The sequence below is a fragment of the Jaculus jaculus genome, chromosome 3, assembly GCF_020740685.1.
Source record: "Jaculus jaculus isolate mJacJac1 chromosome 3, mJacJac1.mat.Y.cur, whole genome shotgun sequence".
Classification (NCBI taxonomy): domain Eukaryota; kingdom Metazoa; phylum Chordata; class Mammalia; order Rodentia; family Dipodidae; genus Jaculus; species Jaculus jaculus.
In genome coordinates, this window is record NC_059104.1 from 151,918,597 (window position 1) to 151,942,956 (window position 24,360).

At 41.2% G+C, this 24,360-nt stretch overlaps 1 protein-coding gene across 5 annotated transcripts in view; it reads left to right on the forward strand.

Moving 5' to 3' along the window:
- The window catches only part of Adamtsl3 (ADAMTS like 3), a 336,164-nt gene that overhangs the window by 167,551 nt on the left and 144,253 nt on the right, over window positions 1–24,360 (forward strand). For all 5 annotated transcript variants that reach the window (XM_045145013.1, XM_045145012.1, XM_045145015.1 and 2 more), the window contains exons 8-9: window positions 6,812–6,886; window positions 14,670–14,827. In XM_045145013.1, coding sequence (XP_045000948.1) covers window positions 6,812–6,886; window positions 14,670–14,827 — 233 coding nt within the window. The remainder of the gene's footprint in view (window positions 1–6,811; window positions 6,887–14,669; window positions 14,828–24,360) is intronic.

A 24,360-nucleotide genomic window follows, 5' to 3' on the forward strand; every position in this document is an offset into this window, starting at 1 on the left:
TAATGTAGGATCGAATGTTAAATTTATTTGCGGGTGTGTGCACGTGTGTGCATGTAGGGGAAGAAGGGGGAAGAAGGAATTTTAAGGGAGTTGGGACAGAGGACTAATAGAGAGTAATGGAAACATGGGACAGTAACTCAGAAGAGGTCACTAACTGTGGGGAGGAAGGAGGTCAGCCAGGAGAAGAGGGGTAGAGGGATGAATAAGAGAACAGTATAATGACATACATGTATGAAAATGACATTATGAAACTCATGACATTTTATTTTTTAATTTATTGGTTTATATTCATTGTAGATAGTATTTAGTTTTATAGAGATCATTTCTTTCAGGTATATCATAAATGCTTACCATATTCATCCTTCCTTCCCATAGTGTCACCTCTACTTTCATCACACACACACACACACACACACACACACACACACAGAGAGAGAGAGAGAGAGAGAGAGAGAGAGAGAGAGAGAGAGAGAGAGAGAGAGAGAGAAAGAGGAGAGTTTTATGTATCTATATAAAATCTGGGATCCACAAACAAGAGAAACCATTCGATATTTGTCTTTCTGTGTCTGACTTATTTAAAATAATATGCTGGTCTCAAGTTGCATCCACTTTCCAGCAAATGACAATTTCATTCTTGTTTATGGCTGAATCAGGCTCCATTGTGTATATGTGCCACATATCTTTACCCACTCATCTGTTGATGGACACCTAGGTGATTCCACAGCATGGCTGCTGTGGTCTAGTGCTGAAGGAAGCACGAATGTACAGGTATCTCTGTGGTATGTGGGCTGAGGATTGTTCAGCTATGTATCCAACACTGGTATAGCTGGGTCATAAGGTAATTCTGATTTTAAGGCTTTTAACTTCTGTTTGCTGGGACAAATCCAAAGCAGCATATGTAAGTAAACGGTTTCTTTCTGGCTGACTGTTCTGAGGGGAAGTTTTACCATGGCAGGGGAAAACATGGCAGAACAGACAGCTGGACATCACATCTTGACACATCAGCATGAAGGAAGTAGTCTCAGCCCAACACCAAATGGGCTGAACTAAGAAATCCCAACAGTCTGCCCCAGTGACACACCTCCTCCAACAAGGCTCTACCTCCCATGGGTTCCAGACCCACCCCATATTACCACGAGCTGGTGACCAAGACTTCAAAACACAGGAGACATTTGGCTTTCAAGCCACAATAACCTCCATACTGATTTTCACAGTGACCAACCTGAGGGTTCCTTCTCCCCACCACATCCTATCTAGCAGTCTTCACTGTTCGTTTGGTATTTAGTATTTTGAGTTCTTTATATATTCTGCATATTAGTTTTCAGTCAGGCGTATAGTTGGCAAGGATTTTCTCTCATTCTGCAGGCTGTCTCTTCACTTCATCTACAGTTTTCTTTACTGTACAGAATTCCATTTGCCAAGATTTGATATATATATATAATATATATATTTTTTTTTTTCCTGAGCTACTCAAGCCCTTTTGAGAAAGCCATTACCTATGCCAATACACTTGAAGTGTTTTCTCAATACTTTCCTCTAACAATTTCAGAGGTTGACCTCTTACATTAATGTCTTTCATCCATTTGAGTTGATTTTTTTTTTATGCAGAGTGAGAGATAAGGATTCCTTTTCATCATATAGTGCCATTGTATCAGTTTCTTTCTTGTTTTGGGGACAAAATACTCAACTAGAATCAGCTTACTAGCTTATGGAAGGAAAGAGTTTATTTTGATTTATAATTCCAGAGGGTAGAGTCCATCATGGCAAGGAAGGCATGAGGAGCAGGATACTGGTGTGGTGCAGTCACATTAGTAGGGGAGAAGTAGAGAGGGAGAACAGCGAGTGGGACTGGGCTGTAACTCCTCAGGACCCTCCCCCACTGACACACTTCCTCTAGCAAGTCTCCATCTCCCAAAGGTTCTGCAACCTTCCTGAATAGAGCCACTGGCTGGGGATTAAGTATTCAAATACATGAGTCTATGGGGAACATTTCACATGCAACCGCCACAGCAAGGCAAACGTTCTACACATGCATGGGCTCTTGAGAGGTGTTGCAGAATTGTTGTATGTGCTTGTACACCTTGTATTTCTTCACTGAGGATATTTTGCCCATCAGTACTCATGAGTTTCCCTTAGTTTTGAGACTGAGACAGAAGAGAGCATAACATAACTTATGAAATCAGACCCATGTTAATGACCACATAAGAAATGACAAGGAAACCATGTTCTTATTTATATAATTTTAGTTTTTGAAGATATTGCTTATTTTCCCATATCCTTTCTTGACATTTTAATATTTTTTCTGTAAATCTTTTTTTTCAGCCATTTATCCAGTTTTCCAATTGATTTGTATTTATTTTCCATACTCAATTGTATTTGCCCTTGTTCATGCTGAGTTTGATTTCTTCTCTTTATTCAAATTATCCTAGTCTAGAAACTTCCTCACAGATGTTACCAGAGATTTGTCTTGTAAGTGATTGTAGATCCAGTCATGCCGACAATCAAGACTAACCATCACATTAAGGAAATTTTCCATCTTTGACTTTTGATCTTGTTTGTTTAATTTTAGTTCAAATAAATTAATATTTCTGTTTTAATTTAAATTTTAAAAAATTATTTTTTGTGTATGTATGTATGTATGTATGTATGTATGGGCATGTGCATGCTATGGCACACGTGTGGAGATCACAGGACAACCACAGGGTGTTTTCACTCTTCTTTCACCTTCTTTGAGACAGGTTCTTTTGCCAATCCAAACAAACCCCAGTCTGGCTGGACTGTGAGTTTAGGGTTCTCCTGTTCGACCTCCCATTGCCATAGGCACATTGCAATCACAGATTCACCCTGAACTTTATGTCTGGTCTATGTGTGTGTGCTGGGGAGAAGCATACTTGGGTCAGCAGGCTTTAAAAGCAAGCACTTTTAACCTCTGAGTCATCTTTCTTCATTCCCCCCTCCCTTTGATTTATTTTTTTATGTCTCCAGGGAAATTTAAAATATTCTTTTTGTATGTCATATCCATTTTCAAAATAACTTCTTTATTTAGCACGCAAAATAATGAGTTCCATACTTGTATATCACTGTACTTTGCTCATATTGAACCCCCTTCATTACCAATGACCTCATGCAGCCTCAGCATTAAACAACTACTTCTGATTGTTTTGGTCAAACTCTCCTGGGGAAAAACTGCCCTAACTGGGCAAGCTCACGGTTAGGTCAAATAAAGACAGCTTTGTGAGTGAGGGCTTCCAAGGAACCATGCACAGGACAAGGAATGACCACTGGGAACTGGGCTTTGAGGGAGCTCCAAACCCACTCCAGCTCCTGCAGAGTCTGGCAAGCCACTGGTTTTCTCTGTGATTGTGGTCTATTATTTTTGAGGTTACTATGGAGGTGGTGAGTAGGGAAGATAAAAATAAACAAGTTGATATATCATAATATGTGCTGTCCTCACTGCATATTTTTCTTGAGTAATTCTTGAATAATTGCTACCCAAATTATTGCAAGTCTTTGGTTAATTTCCAGAGATTTGGAATTGTTGATTAGTGTAATTTTTTGCTTATTTTTATTTATTTATTTGAGAGTGACAGAGAGGAGGAAGAGAAAGAGAGAGAGTGAGAGAGAATGGGCACACCAGGGCCTCCAGCCACTGCAAACGAACTCCAGACACGTGCGCCCCCTTGTGCATCTGGATAATGTGGGTCCTGGAGACTCAAGCCTTCAACCAGGGTCCTTAGGCTTCACAGGCAAGCGCTAAACCACTAAGCCATCTCTCCAGCCTGATTAGTGTAATTTTTATTGTTTTCTGTTTTTTTGGTTTTTTTTTTTCAGAAATCCTTACTTTTAAAAAAAAAAAAAAATCTTATCTGGAGATTGCCTTTGGTCTCCTAACTTTTACCAAAGTATAAACACTTCCTATCCTTTCATCTTGAATTTTACTTATTGAAGAAAATTTTCATTTGCTGCATGCATTTTTCCATAGTATACATTTTTAATATTGCATTTCAGTGGTGATTGAACATATTCGTTGTCGTCCCTTCTACTTCTTTTAAATAGGTGGCTAAATCCAAGGGCCTCATCAGATTTAGGTTTGCTGGATAAGAATTCTGTAGAACTACTGATTCAGGAATCTTGAAGTGCATGGGAACATTTCACAACAAACCACTACAATTAAATTCTTTGTACTATGTTAATATATTTCCTAATATTGAATCAGCCATTCAATTTGTAGACTATATTCTATTTAGTCATGTTGTATAATTCTTGATAGAGTTCTAGAACTTATTCTTGATAGAGTTCTAGAACTTATTTAATCTGCCATCACAATTAAAATTGGATCCATTGTATTTGTTTTCTGTGTTTTCTGTGTTTAGTGAGAGTATCAGTGGCTTAGCAGTTAAGTGCTTGCCTGTGAAGCCTAATGACCCCAGTTCGAGTCTCGATTTCCCCAGGACACACATTAGCCAGATGCACAAGGGGACGCACGTGTCTGGAGTTCGTTCGCAGTGGCTAGAGGCCCTGGCTCCCTCATTCCTTCTTTCTCTATATCTGCCTCTCTCTCTCTCTCTCTCTCTCTCTCTCTCTCTCTCTCTCTTTTTCACTCTCAAATAAAAAAAACAACAACAACAACAACAAAAATACCTAATGGGAAAACTTTCAGCCTTTCTATTAGCTGGACTATAACTTTTATTTAAGGTCTGGCAAAACTCATTATTACTGTAATGAGTAAGCCTTTACAATCCTGGTTTTTTTCTTCCTTTTATTCATTATAAATTCATTTAGGTTTAATATTTTTATTTAAATTTCAGATTGAAATAAAATTATATGTTATAGCATATATTATATAGAAATACATCCTCAGTATACAATTCATAAAGCATGAAGTCATGTTCTCCTAGTCACTCCAAATCTCACTGTCGGCCAGAGGTAATCACTGTCAGTAATTTGGTAGAAACTCTCCCTTACATTAAAATGATTAAAGATTTGAAATTGGGCTGGAGGGATTGCTTAGTGGTTAAGGCATATGCCTGCAAAGCCAAAGGACCCAGGTTCAATTCCCCAGGACCCATTTTAGCCAGATGCACAAGGGGGTGCACATCTGGAGTTTGTTTTCAGTGGCTGGAGACCCTGCCATGCCCATTCTCTCCCTCCCTCTCTCTCTCCCTCCCTCTTCTTCTGTGAAGCAAATAAATAAATGAAATTTTTTTTAAAGTCCCCACAGTTCAAAACTTAAAAAAAAGAATTGAAATCCCTTTCTTTCATCTAAGAATAGGTAATTCTTCAGTACTCTGCATTTATACACTCTCACCAATGTAGTTATACATAATATAATGTAACAATATATATATATGTAACAGAATATGGTAATATTGCTGTAAATTATATACACATGAGAATGCAGTACTGAAACACATTTCTGCCATGGAAACACACCATATGCACTTAAAATTTTTTTAAATATTTTATTTTTATTTATTTATTTGAGAGAGAGACACACACAGAAATAGGCAGACAGAGAGAAAGAGAGAGAGAGAGAGAATGGGTGCACCGGGGCATCCAGCCACTGCAAACAAACTGCAGACACGTGTGCCCCCTTGTGCATCTGGCTAACGTGGGTCCTGGGGAATCGAACCTAGATCCATTGCCTTTGCAGACAAATGCCTTAACTGCTAAGTAATCCCTCTAGCCCACCATATGCATTTTTAATTTTTTTTTAAATTTTTTATTTATTTATTTGAGAGCGACAGACACAGAGAGAAAGACAGATAGAGGGAGAGAGAGAGAATGGGCGCGCCAGGGCTTCCAGCCTCTGCAAACGAACTCCAGACGCGTGCGCCCCCTTGTGCATCTGGCTAACGTGGGACCTGGGGAACCGAGCCTCGAACCGGGGTCCTTAGGCTTCACAGGCAAGTGCTTAACCGCTAAGCCATCTCTCCAGCCCTGAATTTTTAATTTTGATAATATATAACATGTAACTTAGCATTTGATCTTTTTAATGCATAGATCAGGGCAACTAAGTACATTCCCTTTGTTATGGAACCATCATGACCATCTCTAGAAGTTTTACATCTTGCAAAGTAGAAAGTTTGTACTGGCTTAGCAAAAATAGCTTATTTCTGTCTTCCTGGTACCCCTAGTAACCATCACCCCACTTTCTGTTTCTAAGTAGTTGGCTGAGTAAGGTACTCCTTATGAGTGTGAAGACATAGCCTTTTATGATTTGCTTGTTTCTCTTAGCATAGTGTCTTTAGTGTATGCTTTGTTGTAGCATGGGCCCGGATTCCCTTCTTTTCTAAGGCCAGATAACATTCAGCTGTAGCTGTATGCTATACTGAACAACACACAAAAGGACCAGGATTTCCAGCAGTTAGCCATCTAGGCCAGCTTTTCTGCTAGAACCGGAGAGTAAATGTTCTAATCTTGGTGTCTGCTGCTCAGTTCTGCCTTCATATTGATAAGGCCGCTTTGGCTGAGCGAGAGAAGTGGGGTATGTACCGAGGGCCACAGTTTGAGGACCCTCGTTGAAGCTCACAGAGGAAGCAAGGACAGCTGGGGTGGTAGGTGAGGGCACTTACTTTAACCTCTTCTTTAATGCGATTTGAACATGCATTTAAGTAAAACCATGTGAGTATATTAATCTGCCTTTATATATCGTTGGTGCTTTCCAAGTTTTCTGACTATTTGATAGAGATGAAATATTGTCAGAACACTTGGCAAATGCCCCTGATTTTGACTGGCTTTCTCCTTTTCACAGGTCTTGAGTGCATGTTTTATTTCCTTTTTGCTATATTTCTCTTATATTCTTTCCTAGGAGAAGAAAATGTAATCGCTGTTCCTTTGGGAAGTCGCAGTGTGAGAATTACCATGAAAGGACCTGCCCATCTATGTAAGTAGAATTTAATTTTAATATTTTTTGACATTACCTATAAGTCTGTTTAACAACAGACAAGTAAAAACTTATTTCCTGTGTTCATAGTAGGTGGACCAACAGCTCATGGATTTTTGCTTATTCTTCTGAAAATGTTGGTATCTCCAGGAAAATTATCCATACCTTGAGATCTTCTGTTCTCATGCTCCAGTGGAAGATAGCAATGGAAGATGCCCCCCCAGGGGAATGAGAATAAAGTTAGATATGAAGTAAGGTGTTTGTACAAGGCTATAAAGTTCTTCGGACGTGTGGGACTAAAGGTGAAACAGAACAAAGTTTAAAATACAGAGTCCCATCAATGCCCCTGGCTGATGGAGGGACAGGCTTGAGGCCAGTTCATCATTATCTCTAGCCCCACGGCACTGCAAGCTGATGCCAGCTTTCTGGAACGCTGACATTAGCTAACCAGAACACAGTGGTGGTGTTTATTTGGTCAATGTCGGTGGCATCTCCTTCCTTAATGCTTCTGATCTCTTCAATTCTGCCAGACCTAGGAATGCCAGGTTTTGTTTTTTTTTTCCCTCTCCCTTTGTCCACGTGATCTCAGGAAACACATTTTAGTTGTATCCAGAAGAAAGTGGGTCAGCCAGACTGGGCCCTAGGTGGGAAGAAGCTACTGTGTTTAGCCAGCTCTGGCCATAAAGAGCACGGGACAGGATTAACTCCTATAAAGTCACACTTTCAAGGCCCACTGAGTCTAAATGTTATGTAAATGCCTTTTTTTTTTTTCTTAGCCACTACCATCTTGGATTTTTAAATCATTAGAATTTCTCAGAGCCAGAAATATCTCACCTTTTTTGCTAGTGTGTATATATGTGTTGCATCCAAAACTAATAGTTTAGCCACAAATGCCCTCTGAGGAAAATGTAAAATATAATATGTGTACACAGAAATATTTAAGGTCATCATCAGAGTAAATTTACATGGAAAGTAATTCTGTAGTACATTATGGTTAAAATACAGGAAGCAAAGAAATGTTTTGTGACAATTAGCTGAGCAATTTTTGTGACAACACTTTTTATATGAATTATGCCTAAAAGAATAGCTGATTTTTTAAGTAAAATGACTAAAATGTTTACAACCACATAATGCTCACTTCATTCAAGGTTTTCTCTAAAATTAAACATCAAAACTTTCAAAAACTTTCCTTTCCAAATGGCTTGAAAATCTTGAGGTCTTGAAGAGAGTAACTCTTCCTCTTAGAAATGCAACCCTGATGTTTGGAACCTGGGAAAAATTATTCAGAGCTAACATTGGGAATCATTTTAGTAATAATATTTTGAAATATAGTTTGGATTAAAAATATGCAGGGCACTGGGCATGGTTATGTATGCCTGTAATCCCAGGAGACTAGTCAAAAGATCAGGCATTCAAGGCCAGCCTCAGATATGCCATGAGTTTCAAACAAGCCCATCAGATCCTGTTTTTTTTTTTTTTTTTTTTTTAAAGTTAGGGACTGGAGAAATAGCCTAGTGGTTATAGCATTTGCCTGTGAAGCCTAAGGACCCAGGTTCGATTTCCCAGGACCCACGTAAGCCAGATGCACAAGGGGGCACATGTGTCTGGAGTTCATATGCAGTGGCTACAGGCCCTGTTGTGCCCATTCTCTCTTTCTTTCTGTCTATCTCTTTCTCTCTCATAAATAAATATTTTTAAAAATTTTTTAATAAGTAAATGGCTAAATATTCAGAAAAGTGTTATTTATATTAGGTATCTGGTGGAAATTATACAGATGTCCATCAGTTGTTGAATTAATAAGTAAAATGTGTCACATGTGGAATACTGTTTGTGATAAAACAAAAGGGGATGGCCTTCAAATACATGCTACAACATGGATGATCTCTGAAACCATCATGCCTCGCTAAAAGAAATCAACCACAAAGAGCCACCTGGCCCCTGGCTCCATTTAGATGAAACAGGTAAAGCAGCAGAGCTGGAAAATAGGCGAATGCCTGGCTAAGTATGGGATTTCACACAGGAGTGGGCAACCTGCTCTAAGCTTAGCCAGTAGTAAAGATGCTGAGCATGAAATCATGAACAAAAAAGCATATTTTGAATAGGTAAATTTGGTGCTGGAAGTGCAGCTCAAAAGTAGAGTATTTGCCTAGCATGTGTAAGGCCCTGGGCTCAATACAGAGCACTGAAGAGACAGGCAATTAACTGGGCAACTTTTATGGCATGTAAATTATAGCTCAAAAATATTTTAAAGACATTTAAAAATAGAGCATTCTAAAAGAACTATAGTTAACTCCCCAAAATCAGGTTCAGTAGAATTTTGTTGTTGTGTTGAGACAAAGACTCACTCTGTAGCCTGGGCTGGCCTTTAACTTGCAGAAATCCTCCTGCCTCAGTCTTCTGAGTGCTGGGATGAGCCCCTATCCCCAGCTTAAAAAGTTTGTTTTATAGTTTTTTGTTTTTTTTTTTTAGTTATAAAGCCAAACAGTAAACAAGTAAACAATTTTAAAAAAATTAAATGAACTCTCTGTGGCAAAAAATGCATTTACCTAAACATATGCTGGCCTATGAAACGTAACCTTATACCCAAGACTGGCATCCTTCCACAGTGCCAGGGCTCAGGCATGTCCCAGTTTTTCCAAAAGTGACAGATCTGTTGCTTGGAGCTTTTCCGCTTTTAAACTGTTTCACAGTTGGCTATGGAAATGTTTCTGAAAGGTACCCTTTCCTGCCAATGATTGAGACTGGCTTCATTTGCAAAGGGTTTAGTTTACATGTGTGGATATCTAAATACAGAAGGGATTTTATTTTCTTGATTTACATGATTGGGTTTTTCATGTTTTTATTAATAAAAAAGGTATTTCTGAAGTCAAGCTTCTTTTGAGGTATAAATCATTGTTCAAAACTCCCTACTAACACAACAAATAGCCGATAATTGAGAACTGAGAACATTCCATATCATTAATTTCAAGTCTTTTGTGTTAGGAACATATTCAGTTATAGAATGTCTGACTTACACACTGCCTAGAGCTCTTTAGATCCTGAATTTCTAGTCCTGATCTAAGTCTTCTCACATTATTATAGGGAGCACACAGGCCCCAATTTTCCAATAATGTATCCCTTCAAAAAATGGAAGCAGAGACTGGCAAGATGGCTGTCAGGAAAGTGCTTGCTGAGAAAGTGTAAGGACATGATTTATGATCCCCAAAACCCAAGTAAACTCTGAGGGGGGGGGTCACATGGCAACCAGCCTTCAATCTCAGCTTTTGGGATGAAGAAATAGGGGTCCCCAGGGCAAGCTTGGCTAGCTACACTAGCTTACTTGGCAAATTGTGGCTTTAAGTGAGAGACCCCCACTTTTAAAGAAAAAGTGGACAGTGATTGAGGAAGCCACCCTGTGTTAACCTCTGGTCTCCATATGTATATGAGCATGTACATATGCACACACACAAACATGCATGTACACACACATGCACACCACATAAATCACATGCAAAATACTGAAAACAATAAGACAGACCTGTGAAAGAAATTTAATTGTAGCAAACCTTCAGCATTTAATGTTTGAATAGGTTTGACTAACAATAAAACCAAGATGCCCTAGACTAAAACCTCTATCAGATGGACGAATATTCTTTTCCTTTGTGACCTGTCTGGTGACTGTAAATTGTGATGTGTAAATATAAGCATGGGTGCTATACAGAAAGACCAAAAGAAAGTGATGTTAAATAAACCAAGCCCATCCCGTCACAGTGTGGCCCTGCTGTGGGCACAAGCTTGAAGAATCCTTACATCAGCGGTGCCAGTATCTTATTGCACTTTGTCCTAACAGCCTTTCATGACCTTTAGAGTTTAAGCAGGTCTTTAAGTTACTTGGCTCTGCTTCTTTTGCACGAAATCTAGACTGATAATTTTCAGCGTAAGTTCTTCAACCAGCAGCAACTCCACGCATACATTATCTTTCTAGTCATCATTTCTTCTAAATATAACAAGTATGGATTATAATTTTAATGTGTGTATACCTGGTTGTGTACACACTCTTGTGCACCTGTGTCTGCAGAGGCCAGAGGTAGATATTTGGGGTTTTCCTTGCTGTGCACCCTATTCTTTGAGACTAAGTAGCCAGTTTGCCGTTGGGGGCGCCTGTCTCTGCTTCCCAAGCCCTGGAGTTCCAGGCACACTCAGCATTTACTTGGTTGCTGGGGATCCAAATTCGGGCTTTCATGATTGCGTGGCAAACACGTTAGCCACAAAGTCATACTTCTGCCCTGGAGCACAGTATTTAAAGATGCCATTATAAACTCGAGTTGCAAAGATTTGGAGATGGGGAAGGCCTTGATTCCTAATTCTAGTTTTTGCTATTTGAGGCATTTGGCCTCCCTGTTCATGTCTCCCTTCCAGCACTGCCAACCCTGGAGAGGAGAAATAAGTTGGGCAGTGAGCATCAGGAAAAAAAAGCCCACACATCCTCTTCATTAATAGTGGCCAGGATGATTATAGTCCCTTTTCTTCCTTATATCCTATATCTCCTGAATCCTTACCACCTGCTGCAGTAGCCATGGAAGGTGCTGTGCAGACTCTGGTACTGAAGGGACCGCCTGTGCCAGGCTTACCAGCTATCATTTAGGCATTGGCACAACGTAGGGTTGCTGTAAATATGAGGAAGTGAAAAACAACGTCACGAAGCCAACCACAAGTTAGTACCTCATTGGAATTACCGAATTCCTTTTCTGACACATACTTTCAATGGCCTAAAAGTTGGCAACAAACACATTTGTCACCATTGAAAAATAACAACTTTTGAGGAATGTGGCCTCTGCATCACCGTGGACAGAGAGGTTTTGTTAATGCAAATGATCAGAATTGTCTGTACACATATCTCTACTGTCACCACGTCAGTGCGTGCGTGCGTGCGTGCGTGCGTGCGTGTATGTGTGGTTTTTCATGCGTGCATATTCATATGTATGTGAGCACATGCATGTGGCGGCCAGAGTTTGGTGGTAGGTGTCTTCCTCAACCACTCTTTCACATCTTTGAGATGGAATCTCTCAGTGAATGCGCTGGGACTCACTGATTCAGCTAGACTAGCTAGCCAGCAAGTCTTGGAGATCCTCCTATTTCTGCCTCCCCTAGACGGGGACCACAGGCAGCGCCCATGATGCCCAGCCTTGACATGGGTTCTGGGGAGCCAAACTCGGGTCCTGTGCAGTAATTGGTTTACCCACTGAGCAACCACTCAGTCCCCAATAAACACGGCACTCACTTGCTTTTGATTCTGCCGTGCATTTACACCACCCAAGTCAGAGCATCTGCTTCCTAACTCCTGCTACGCAATCAGTGTTTGCTCCTTAGCAATCTGGAAGCCTTTGGAAAGAAATGAAATAAAGCTCTGTCTTAAGCCGTATACAGTTTCAATGGGGAAGAAGAATGGTTGGAGCAATTTACACAACCTTGAAAAATGGTTGTGAGCTTTTATATCCTTATCACTGAAAATCTTCAGCACTGTTGAAGTAGGAGAATGACTCTCACATTTCACACAAGACACTGGAACCCAACTCCTAGAAATTGTGGCCTATACTTCAGGGATGGATGTCACAGCATCTGGGATTCCTTTGCTCCCAGATCACCTTTGCAGAGTCTTACCTCTTGTCCCTTGGTACTGCTTCCTGGTGAAACTTGGAAGGTTGTGCTTCAGAAGTCAGCAGTGGGAAAGCAATCATTGCCCCAACATAGATGTGGAATCCATTATCAATTACCTCAGCTTAATCCAGTCATCTCAGACTGTGTGTTGGCCTAGAAACTTGATGTTTTGCATGGATTCATGGCGAATCACCAATTGCCAATTTCACTTTGGATTTTTGTTTGTTTCTGTTATTGGGTTTTTGAGCTAGGGTCTTTTTCTAGCCCAAGCTGACCTGGAATTCACTGTGTGGTCTCAGGTTGGCCTTGAACTCACGGCAATCCTCCTACCTCTGCCTCTCAAGTGCTGGGATTAAAGGCATGCACCACCATGCCCAACTCAGCAATTTCACTTTGTTATGATGTTGCCTTTATGCTCACTGTTTCTATTGATTGATTGGTTTATGAAAGAGAGTAAAACAGAAAAAGAGAGTGGGCAAAACAGGGCATCTAGCCCCTGCCAATGAACTCTAGACACATGTGCCATCTTGTGCATTGGGCTTATGTGGGTACTAGGGAATCTAACCTGGGTCCTTGGGCTTCACAAGCAAATGCCTTAACTGCTAAGCCATCTCTCCATCCCATGGTTTCTTTTTAAAAGAAAACCTAATTCATACAGGCTTAATCTCACCATTTCCAAAACTCCAATGTGGTCATGGAACGAAACCAGGGCCAAAGAGGCCTGGGGTTTTTGAATCATTACCCAATCTATTGTGCGACCACTAATGACACTTCCAGATCAAGAGCACATGTCCAGCCTTTGAATTGTCCCAAAAGCATTCTCAGCCTGCTTGTCAAGGATACTCATGCCAGTGCCTGGGATGCCCTGTGTCCTGCATCCTAGCAGCTGGTCTTGGGCAGAGGAAGGCCCAGCACATGCGGACAGCCCACCAGCTATGGGCTAGAACTCCCAGTGCTAAGAAGACTTTTGATTCTGTTGAGTCTTTTGTTCCAAATTCCTAAAGACTGTTGCAATACCATCAGATCCAATATAGGGTTCAAAGCACAGCTAGTGTGGGAGAATCATGCACTCTGGGTCTTCAATGTAGAAAGGAGCTAATGAAAAACCGAGGTAGTGAGTTAGAGAAGGAGGTGGGACCTGAAATGCAGGTGCACAGCACCCAGCTAGTACATGTCACGTTATTACCTCCCTCAAGCTCACATCAGACCTCGGACACACATCAACATAAGTGAGAGAAAAAGAAATTATTAAATAAACTGTGGGCAAATAGGTTCCTGTAGGAGATCATGAAAACATGTATGATCATATAAAAATTAGAATATAAGGATGACATAAACCAGAAGGACCTCTGTGACAATGGAATGGTTCTATATTTTGCTCATATTGCTAAGTGATAAAACAACATTCAAATATATACACATTTTACCATCAGTTTCCTGGTTTGGCTATTTCCCATAGGTTCATAACCACTGGTGAAGAGTAGATGAGATTACATAGGACTTTTCTTTACTGTTTTTGTTATTTCCTGTGAGTCTTTAATCATTACAAAAATAAAATAAAATTAGGGGCTGGAAAGATTGCTCAGTGTTAAGGTGCTTTCCTGCGAAGCCAGAGGACCTGTGTTCAATCTCTCTCCAGACCCCATGTAAGCCAGACACACAAAAGTAAGGCAAGCACAAGGTCACATGAACCCACTAGGTGGTGCAAGCATCTGGAGTTCTATTGCAGAGGCTGAGACCCTGGTGCACCAAGTCTCTCTCTTTCTTTGTCTCTCACTCTCTCACTTTCTCTAAAAATAAATAAATAAATAATTGGAGATTAATACTTCTGAACTGGTAATAAGGAAGAAACATGGCTTTATTCATCAGTGCTTTTCACTACCAAATGAGAAGGCATAAAGAAGTATTTTCTCTTCCCCTTTGGTGTACATGGCCCCAAAGACTTGAGAAGACCTTCTGAGGTCAAACCGCCTTTAAAAGAGCCTTATTATGGGCAACTAAAAATCTTACATAGCTATTCCACCCATATAAATCAATGTTCATAAACAAAGTGGTTATTTTGATAATGTGTTGGTAATAAAATGCCATTTAAATCATATGCCTTCAGGATAGTGCTCACATTAAAATTTTCATTTTTTACTTTTAGTTATTGAATCAAAAACACTTCAAGGAAGCAGAGGAGAGCACAACTTCAACAGCCCTGGGGTCTTTGTTGTAGAAAATACAACCATTGAGTTTCAGAAGGGCTCAGAGAGGCAAACCTTTAAGATTCCGGGACCTCTAATGGCTGACTTCATCTTCAAGGTAGGAGGATCATCATCATAATTATCTGGGTTTTTAATATGGTAAGTCTCTTCAGCAGGAGGCCATTGCTGATTATTTTCCTATGAAGCATGAATAAGTATTTCCATCTGAATAGTTCATTCTTGAAAATTGTTCTTCTGTCCCAAGTAGAAAGACCTAAAATGTCAATAGTCACTCTTATAGGGGAAAGCTTAATTCCACATTTATCCAGGATCTCTGATCAGTGTAAATCTCCAGATGGAGTTTTGTAGAGATGTGTAATAATTAAACGCACCACCTTACAAAAATAGCAGAGGACTTAGAAAACCAAGGATCATTTCTCAGTCACCTTTGCCAGGGATCGTCCCTGTCACCTTCAGCCCTTTGAGTATGTGGTCTTGCAGCAACTTGTTCAAGATCAGAGAATTCATTCTCTTGGTCTGCTCTCTGGGGAGCACAGTCATAGAACACACCGTCTTCCTGGACCCCATGAACCTGTGTCCAATTTCTAGGCAGACCTGAGCCATATTGCCTCTTGAAGAGGAATGAAGTTTTAGGGGCCAATCTACTCCCAAAATGACACATGTGCAAACTTTTGTGATAAATTTGAAAATGCCCAAGAAATGAAAAGAAAATGATAGCTCAGTGGATGATTTTTTCCCTATCCCTTTTCATAAAAATCATCCCAAAATTTAGGCAAAAGGAATAAAATTACCAGTCATATTTTTATGTGTGAAAAAATGCATTAGCTAATTTCTCTTTGCTGTCACAAATTACTTACAAAAGCAACATAAGAAAGGAAGGAAGGGAGGGAGGGTGGGAGGGAGGGAAGGAGGGAGGGAAGGAAGGAAGGGTGATTTTGGCTTGGAGTTCTTCATTACTGGGGGAGTCTTGGTGTCAAGAGCTTTCAGGCAGTTGGTCACATGGCATCTGCAGCCAGGAATCAGAGAGAAGTGAATGCTGGTATCCAGCTTAACTTCTTTTTATTCACTCTAGACCTAAACTAATGGAATGGCAGTACCCTCATTCAGGGTGGGTCTTTCCACTCCAATTAACCCAGTCTAGAAATTCCCTCACAAGTAGCCCCATAGGTTTGTCTTCTAGGTGATTTTAGATCTTATCAATTTGATCCACCCTTTGTCTACTTGACACTCAAATATATCACTTTTAAGCCACAACATTTCACCTTTTGTCCCATATGACTATGATCATCTCATAATGTAAATTGAATTCAACCCAACTTCAAATGCCTTCATAGTCTTTAATAGTTCCAACACTGTTCAAAAATGGGACTCTGGTCTGTTCTGAGACTTAGAAAATCTCTTAGTTGTGAGCTCCTATAACAAAAAAAAAGTTACACACTTCTAACATACAAATGGCATGGAGTAAACATTCCTATTCCAAGTGAGCAGAATGGGGGCATAGCAAGGAAATATTGAACCCAAGAAAATTGAAACAGAGTTTCTTGGAATTTCATTGAATTTTACTCTCCATGTAGGTCTCTGGGACTGGTGATAGAACTGTCTGGTCTCCAAAGGGCTTGGCTGGCTCTGCACCTTCAGCTCTGTTGCCTGCAGCACCTACAGCCTCTTACTTGGGCCAGCGCCACTCCATAAAGTCAGCTTTCCTCAACAGATGTTCCATGGTCCTGGTATCTTTGACACCTGGGATCCCCACTGCTTTACCTTCAGAGATTCACACAATAGCCTTTCAGGGCCTCCTGGAAGGGACTCCAGCCCTGCCACATTGCTTTGCCTCAGAGGCCTCTGGAACCTTGACACAAGCTGCCCCTTCCCCCACACTCTTTTACCAGTGGGTAAAACTTGCCAAGTTTTGCTGCCAGCTTGAGATGTAGCTTGGCCTCCCATGGACTACAGTTGCATCAGCCTCTGTGTTCCTTCCAAGTTGACTCTGGGGAAACACATCACAACATGGTTGTTTTCAAGCAGGGAACCTCTTCTAGGGCATTACCAGTTTAAACTGTCTTCTTTCAAAATCATTTGGGCTTTCACAAGATACAGTCTACTATGGGCAGGGTCTTGCCCTCAGACCACCTTTCCAATGGTCCCAGTGCAGTGCAGGTGGTTTCTCTTTAGAGATGCTGATCTTTTTAATAATTACATCTACTTTAATAATTGCATCTACTTTCTCATCATCAGGGTTGTCTACAGCTTTAAACTCTCTCCTTTCCCCCACTGAATAGCACCATTTTCATATCATTTTGCTCATTGGTTGCTCTTTCTCACTATAAACTTGGAGAATAATAGTGAACACTAACCATTACGCAACCTGAATGCTATCCTGTTTAAGGTCTCCTCAGCCATACAAATGAGCACATGACTTTTGATTTCTTCCTCACTTGTCTTCTCAGGACACAGGCAGAAGGCAACAAGGTTCTTTTCCAGAACATAACAAAGATGGCCTCCAACCCAGTTCCAGAAAAAGCCCTCTGAAACCTCATGAACCATGCCTCTACTGTATGAATTTTTCTAGGCATTCTTGTCTTCTAAACTCTCACCAGGAAAAAGAAAAATCTCATTAATCTTTGCTTAGAGCATTCTAGGGATTTTTTTTTTTAACCCAAAGTTTCAAGTTCTTCCTCATTTCTCCTGCAAACCAGTTCCAAAGGCCTAAGAACACATGGTCAGGTTTTATCAGAGATATGATCCCACATCTTGGTCCTGTATTAACTTCTTTTCTTCTTGCTATAACAAAATTTCTAGCAAAAGCAATTCAGGACAGCAAGAGTTAATTGTGACTCATCGTCAGGGGGGAAAGTGAATGGTGGCAGGTCCTTGAGGCAGCTTGTTACATTGTATCCATAGTCAGGAACCAGAGAGAGGTGAATGCTGGTGCTCAGATCACTTTCACCTTTTTTATATATTTCATTTTGATTTATATGAGGGAGACAGAGAAAGAAAGAGAGAAAGAAAGAGGGAGAGAAAGAGTTAGAGAGAGAGAGAGACACAGAGAGAGAATGGGCATGCCAGGGCCTCCAGGCACTGCAAAAGAACTCCAGATTCATATGCCACCTTTTATATCTGGCTTACATGGGTACTGGGGATTCAAACCTGGGTCTTGAGGATTCTCAGGCAAATGCCTTAACCATTAAGACATCTCTCCATCCCACTTTCTCCTTTTTATTCAGTCTTAGGCCTGATCCCATGAAGTCATGCTCCCCACATTCAGGGTAGTTCTTTATACTTCAATTAACCCAATATAGAAACTTCCTCAGAGATCAGTCCAGAGGTGTATCTCCCAAGTGATTATAGATACTGTCACATTGATAATATTACCCAGCACAAAATAACCCTGAAATATAAAAGAAAACTATTTGTGATCCACATATTAATTTGTCAAATTAATTTTATTGATTCATTGGTTGAGCTACCAAAGAGAGATGTGCAGCTGTACATTAAATTTACTAACTTACCCAGATTCCTCAGGCCCATATTTAGCCTGCAGTGTAACCAGCAAAGAGTCAGCCTGAACTGTTTTGTTTCATTTTTAATTCTATGGATTTTTAAATAGTTAAATTATGAAACCAAGATGTTTTCTTAAAATATAAAAATAACAGATTGGGGCTGGAGAGATGGCTTAGTAGTTATGGCACTTGCCTGCAAAGCCAAAGGACCCAGGTTCGATTCCCCAGGACCCGTGTAAGACAGATGCAGAAGGTGGCACATGCATCCGGAGTTCATTTGCAGTGGCTGGATGTCCTGGTGTGCTCTCTCTCTCTCCCTCCCTCTGTCTCACTCTTTCTCTATCTCAAATAAATAAGTTAAATATAAAAAAAAAACAGAACAAAAAAAGCAGCTTGTAGGAGAAAAAGGTTTATTTAAAAAATGTAAAAATGGGGCTGGAGAGATGGCTTAGCAGTTAAGCGCTTGCTTGTGAAGCCTAAGGACCCCGGTTCAAGGCTCGGTTCCCCAGGTCCCACGTTAGCCAGATGCACAAGGGGGCGCACGCGTCTGGAGTTCGTTTGCAGAGGCTGGAAGCCCTGGCGCGCCCATTCTCTCTCTCTCCCTCTACCTGTCTTTCTATCTGTGTCTGCCGCTCTCAAATAAATAAATAAATAATTTAAAAATGTAAAAATAACAGGTTGGGGTTTTTGGTGTGTGTGTGTGGGGGGGATATCTGCCCAGTAGCTTTATATTATCAGAACAATAGTTGTCTACAGCTCTTGCGACTTCCCTCTGGTCTGTGCCAACCGTCTCCATTGCTGTGGTCCACACTGTTCCCTGTGGCATCACTAGGTTTGTAGGAGAAGATTCTTGTTGCCATTCATCCTGCGTCAGGTGTTTCTGTCATCTGCCCAGCTTCCAAAATCTCCAAAGTTTATGAGCTCTGGGTGAGATTCTGAAGCGTGGGCCTGAAATCATTCTCGGACAGTCTCATGGTGCGTTGTTGACGTGGAGTCTATGCTAGAGCACTCATGTGATCACCCACATGCATATGTGGTGCACTGCGTACTTTTTTCTTTTGTAATTCTCTTTTAATTCACTGAGGATCTATATTGTTAAGTCACTGTAGAGAGCTCTGATGGAGCCATTAGTCTGATGAGGGGATGGAGGTACCCTCAAAGATGAGGACAAGGTATCGGAGGACCCGCATGGATAGAGCTTGAAGATACGTTGTCGTTACTGTGTACAAAAGCAAACGTACTCCAACTGTACATGTCTGTGAGTGTGTGTATGCATATGTGTATGTAATATGTGGAAGAAGACAACATCCATGGTGATAGGCTCCTGTATGCTTTATGGAAACTGCTTCTGTTTCAGTCATAGTTGACTCCTAAATTTTTCTTTTTTTTTTTTTTTTTTTGGTTTTTCGAGGTAGGGTCTCACTCTGGTCCAGGCTGACCTGGAATTAACTCTGTAGTCTCAGGGTGGCCTTGAACTCTCGGCGATCCTCCTACCTCTGCCTCCCGAGTGCTGGGATTAAAGGCATGCGCCACCACGCCCGGCAACTCCTAAATTTTTCAAGTAAGTAAGTAAAAATTATTTCAAACCTTTTTACCTGAATACGTACCCATCTCTTATTAGGGAACATTTTAACAGCGTGTTGTCCATGGTCTGATTTAACAGTACTTTATTCTCCTGTCTCTGAATTCTGGCTCTTAGTCTGAATAAATAGTCCTGGATGTCAGTTTCAATGTCTGGAAAGCTTTTGGGCTCTTAAGACTGCAGAAGTTGTTTAAAAAATATATTTATCAAAGAGGGTGTTACACACAACTGACTCGTATATAAACATAGCATCATTTTCAGGCCCACAACCATTTTCTTTCATGCGTGTGTGCTTGGTGGGAGAGAATTTGGCAAAGTTGGAGGCTGCTTACAATGAAGTAAGGATGACGCTGATGTTGTTTTTCCTTGAGTTGAGAGGTTGTCCAAATAACGTGGGTTTCTAGGAAGTATTCTTTTTCATCAATCACTTCTCTTGGTCCAGAGTAGTATAGCGTTGCCCAGCCTGGGTGTTGCTATGGTAAAGAATTGCTTCTGCTCATCTCTCCTCACAGCCGAGTAACGGCTGTGCGTGTATGGAGAGGAAGGTAAAGGCGTGGATGATGCGATGATTGCCACCTGTTTCACTGTTCCTCCTTCCTCTTGAGTCAGACAAGAGCAGCTGGTCTAAAAATGTCAAGCCTTCCAGAGGGTTCTGAGACAGGAAGATTTCATCACCTGCTGATGCTGAGGTATGTGAAAGCACAAACCTTCATATAGTTTATGCCATAGAGTTCACAAAAATAGGGCTTTTAGCAAATGGACTGTTTAAAATGATGATATTTTTTAAAAATATTTTTTGTTCATTTTTTATTTAGTTATTTGAGAGCGACAGACACAGAGAGAAAGACAGGTAGAGGGAGAGAGAGAGAATGGGCGCGCCAGGGCTTCCAGCCTCTGCAAAAGAACTCCAGACGCATGCGCCCCCTTGTGCATCTGGATAATGTGGGACCTGGGGAACCGAGCCTCGAACTGACGTCCATAGGCTTCACAGGCGAGCGCTTAATCACTAAGCCATCTCTCCAGCCCAAAACGATGATATTTTACATGTAAAGTACGTAGACATCAATAGTGTGTTAGATTGTGCTGTTGTTGCTTGGGGGTCAGAAATGAGAAATTTTACTGCACCATAAAGAAAGAAAAATTATTTTTTTCTTCTATCCTTTAAGAAGCTCTGTTTTCATGGTTCGATTGTTCTAGTAAACTGTGCCTTTTCTTCTTTACACGGGGTTTCTCAAGGTATAATCTTGTTTCCTGAAAAAGGATTTCTCATGATGGCTCCTGTCTGGCCCTGTTGCTGTGGGGCTTTGGAAAGTCAGGACTGGGAAGTTTACTTTGCTCCTTCAACATGCGGAGGTGGCCACCAGGGAGCAGTAGAGAGTCTTAAGCAAGTCAAGCTCTTAATGGGCATCTCTGACAGCAAGATCTGCGAGCTAGTTTCATCCAGTGGAAATTTACCTGACAGTGGCATTTGCCAGCAGAGGTTTGTGACTGTCAAGTTTATATGTCCTTGAAATGACCTAAGAAAATAAAACTAAATGGCTATGATTAAGATATGTCTTTTGTGATTAATTTTAAACAGCTAGCACACTGCTTCTCCTCTAAAAACACGCATCTATCTTCAGGGGAAAGAAAAAAGGTTTTCTTCCTTGTGGCCTGTAATCTTCTGATGTCTGCCAGCCATCTTCTTGGGGAGTCACTTTTCTCCTATTCAGTTATTTTGTGTTGCTGTAGGAAAATATTTTCTTTTTGCTTTTCCAAACTAGTTTGCGGCCATGTGAGCGTTCCAGGTTCTGCCAACCTTAGCTCTAATGTTTTTTATGCACTCTACTCAAAGTCTTGATTTCCAAAAAAAATAAAAAATTAAAAACTTGGCAGCATATCTAACTTATCCAAAAACAAGAGCATTAGAAGCTTCCTGTTTCCTTGAGAACATGATAAGGCCTTGCCATGTGGTGCAAGCAGGAGCTAAATTCTTGGGTCCTCTGGTGCTTCTGAATGCAGCAGGGCAACTTTTGGGCCATGATCTGCATTGGTTTCCTGAGGCTGCTGAAACAAAATGCCATGGATGGTGTGGCGGTACAATAGAACTTACTGACTCGGATCTGGAGACAAAATGTACAAAATCAAGGTTACTGTGGAACTCATTCCTGTTCTGAGGCCCTCTCTCCTGTGCTCCTGCATCTCAGGCATTCTCCCTCCCCCTCCACACTAGCTTCCCTCTTCATGTCTGCCTCCATATCCAACTTCCCATTCCCTAAGGACACGGTCATATTGGGCTAGGGCCCATCCTAATGACCGCATCTTAACAGGATGATATCTACGGAGATGCTCTTTCCAAGTCAGATCATATTTTGAGATGCTGTAGACTAGCACTCCAGCATTGTCTCTTGGAAGACACAGTTCAGTGGGAGAAGAGACTTACCCATTCCATCACTCCCTCAATCCAGATCCCATCCCACCTCAAGCAGTAGCTGCTAATCACAAAAGAAGCCTGGGGAGTCGTGCATATGATTCTGTGGTGTGTTCCAGCTTGGCATGAAATCCCCGCTCTCAGGAGGCTGAGGCAGGAGGATTACAAACTTGAGGCTAACCTGAGATACATAGCGAGACTTGTTTCCATAAATGAATAACTGTGTTCACATATGGTCATACTTATTACCAAAATGTATAATTATGTTACCTATATACAGCCTATGCATAGTTTTATGTTAAAATCTAATTCATAAATAATTTCAGGAATTATTTTGAAGTGGCTAAGTTGGGGAGCTGAATGCAAGTTCATTATTTTCCTAATCAAGAGACCATACTGCTGTAAATGTCCACATATACTTTCCTTTTGCTGTTCCTGGGTGTACTTGGCCACTTCTGTGGCCGCAGCAGTGTTATTTATAGGGGTGGCAGTGGTAGTGGGGTAATGACTAGGCTACTGTCAGCGGAATTACAAAAAGACAGCATTAACAGTCAACCTGTGATTATTGAAGATTATTATTGTTGTTTAGTTTGGATTGTAGTTTTGTTTTAAAATTCAAGCTTGGGCTGGAGAGATGGCTTAGTGGGTAAGATGCTAGCTTGCAAAGCCAAAGGATCTGATTCCCCAAGACCCACCCAAGCCAGATGCACAAGGTGGTGCATGCATCTGGAGTTCATTCGCTGTGGCGGAAGGCCCTGGTGCATCCATTTTCTCTCTGCCTCTCTCTCTCTCTCTCTCTCTCTCTCTCTCTCTCTCTCTCACTCTTTCTCTCTCTTTTTCTAATAAATAAAGTCAACCTTAGTGGTAGAAAGATAAGAAGTTTCTAAATTGACTTAGTTCCCATAACATTTCCCCCAGCAGACCTCAAGAGCGGGCACCACAGCTGTATCTCATGAAGACGTGAAAAACCACTCCCCTGTGCCCGAGTGGATGTGGTAGGAGCCTTACAGGGGCACCTGAGGGAGGAAAGGACAGTGAGCCGTAACTGCAAGCTCTCCGAAGCAAGGAAACATGCTAAGACACTTTCAAGGAGAGCCTGAGGCAGAAGAGAAGTGTTTACTCTATTTCTTACTTACAATCTCAAAAGAAAAGCGCCTCATAGGATGACATCACCATCAGCACCCCCCTGAGAGAGCTGCAGCTGAAGGAAACAGTCGCCAGGGGAAGCTGTGTGGAGCTCCTCAGCATCTCCCCAGCTCCCACACGGTGTGGAAGACGTCTAGAAAACTCCATGTGTAGTTGTCCTTCATTATCCCCAGGGGATTGCTTCCAGGACCCCTCTCAGGCACCAAAATGCTCGAGTCTTTTCTGTAAATTATCAGAGCATTTGTAGAACGCTCAACATATGCCCCATGTGTCTTAAACCATCTCTGGAATGTTTACAATGTAAACACTATTAGTTGTATCTTATTGTTGAGGGAAAATAATCAGAAACCCCTTTGTATATATGTATGTATGTATGTGTGTGTGTGTGTGTATATATATATATATATATATTTTCAGTATGGAAGCACATTCATTTTTTTAAAATATCTTTTATTTTATTTATTTGCAAGGAAAGAGAGAGAATGAATGGATTTGCCAGGGCCTCTAGTCACACAAACTCCAGATGTAATAGGCCACTATGCGTCTGACTTTATGTGGGTACTGGGGAATTGAACCCAAGTCATTAGGCTTTGTAAGCAAGTGCTTTAACCACTTAGCCATCTCTCCAGCCCAGCAAGTTCTTTTTTTTTTTTTTTTTAAGGTAGGGTCTCGCTCTAGCTTAGGATGACCTGGAATTCACTGTGTAGTCTCAGGGTGCCCTTGAACTCACAGCGATCCTCCTACCTCTGCCTCCCAAATGCTGGGATTCAAGGCATGTGCCACCATGCCCGCCAAATTCTTTTTAAAACTATTCTCAGTGTAGAGGTGGTTGAATTTACAGATGTAGAGCCCACAGAGAGAGGCTCATTATACTCTTGGATGACCAAGGGGGGCTGTGAGGATGACAAAAATGACCCTGAGGCTGGGAGGGCACGGCAGTCAGCCGCGTGCCTCACTTTGTTCAGAAAGGCTCCACGGATGACGACTGTGCT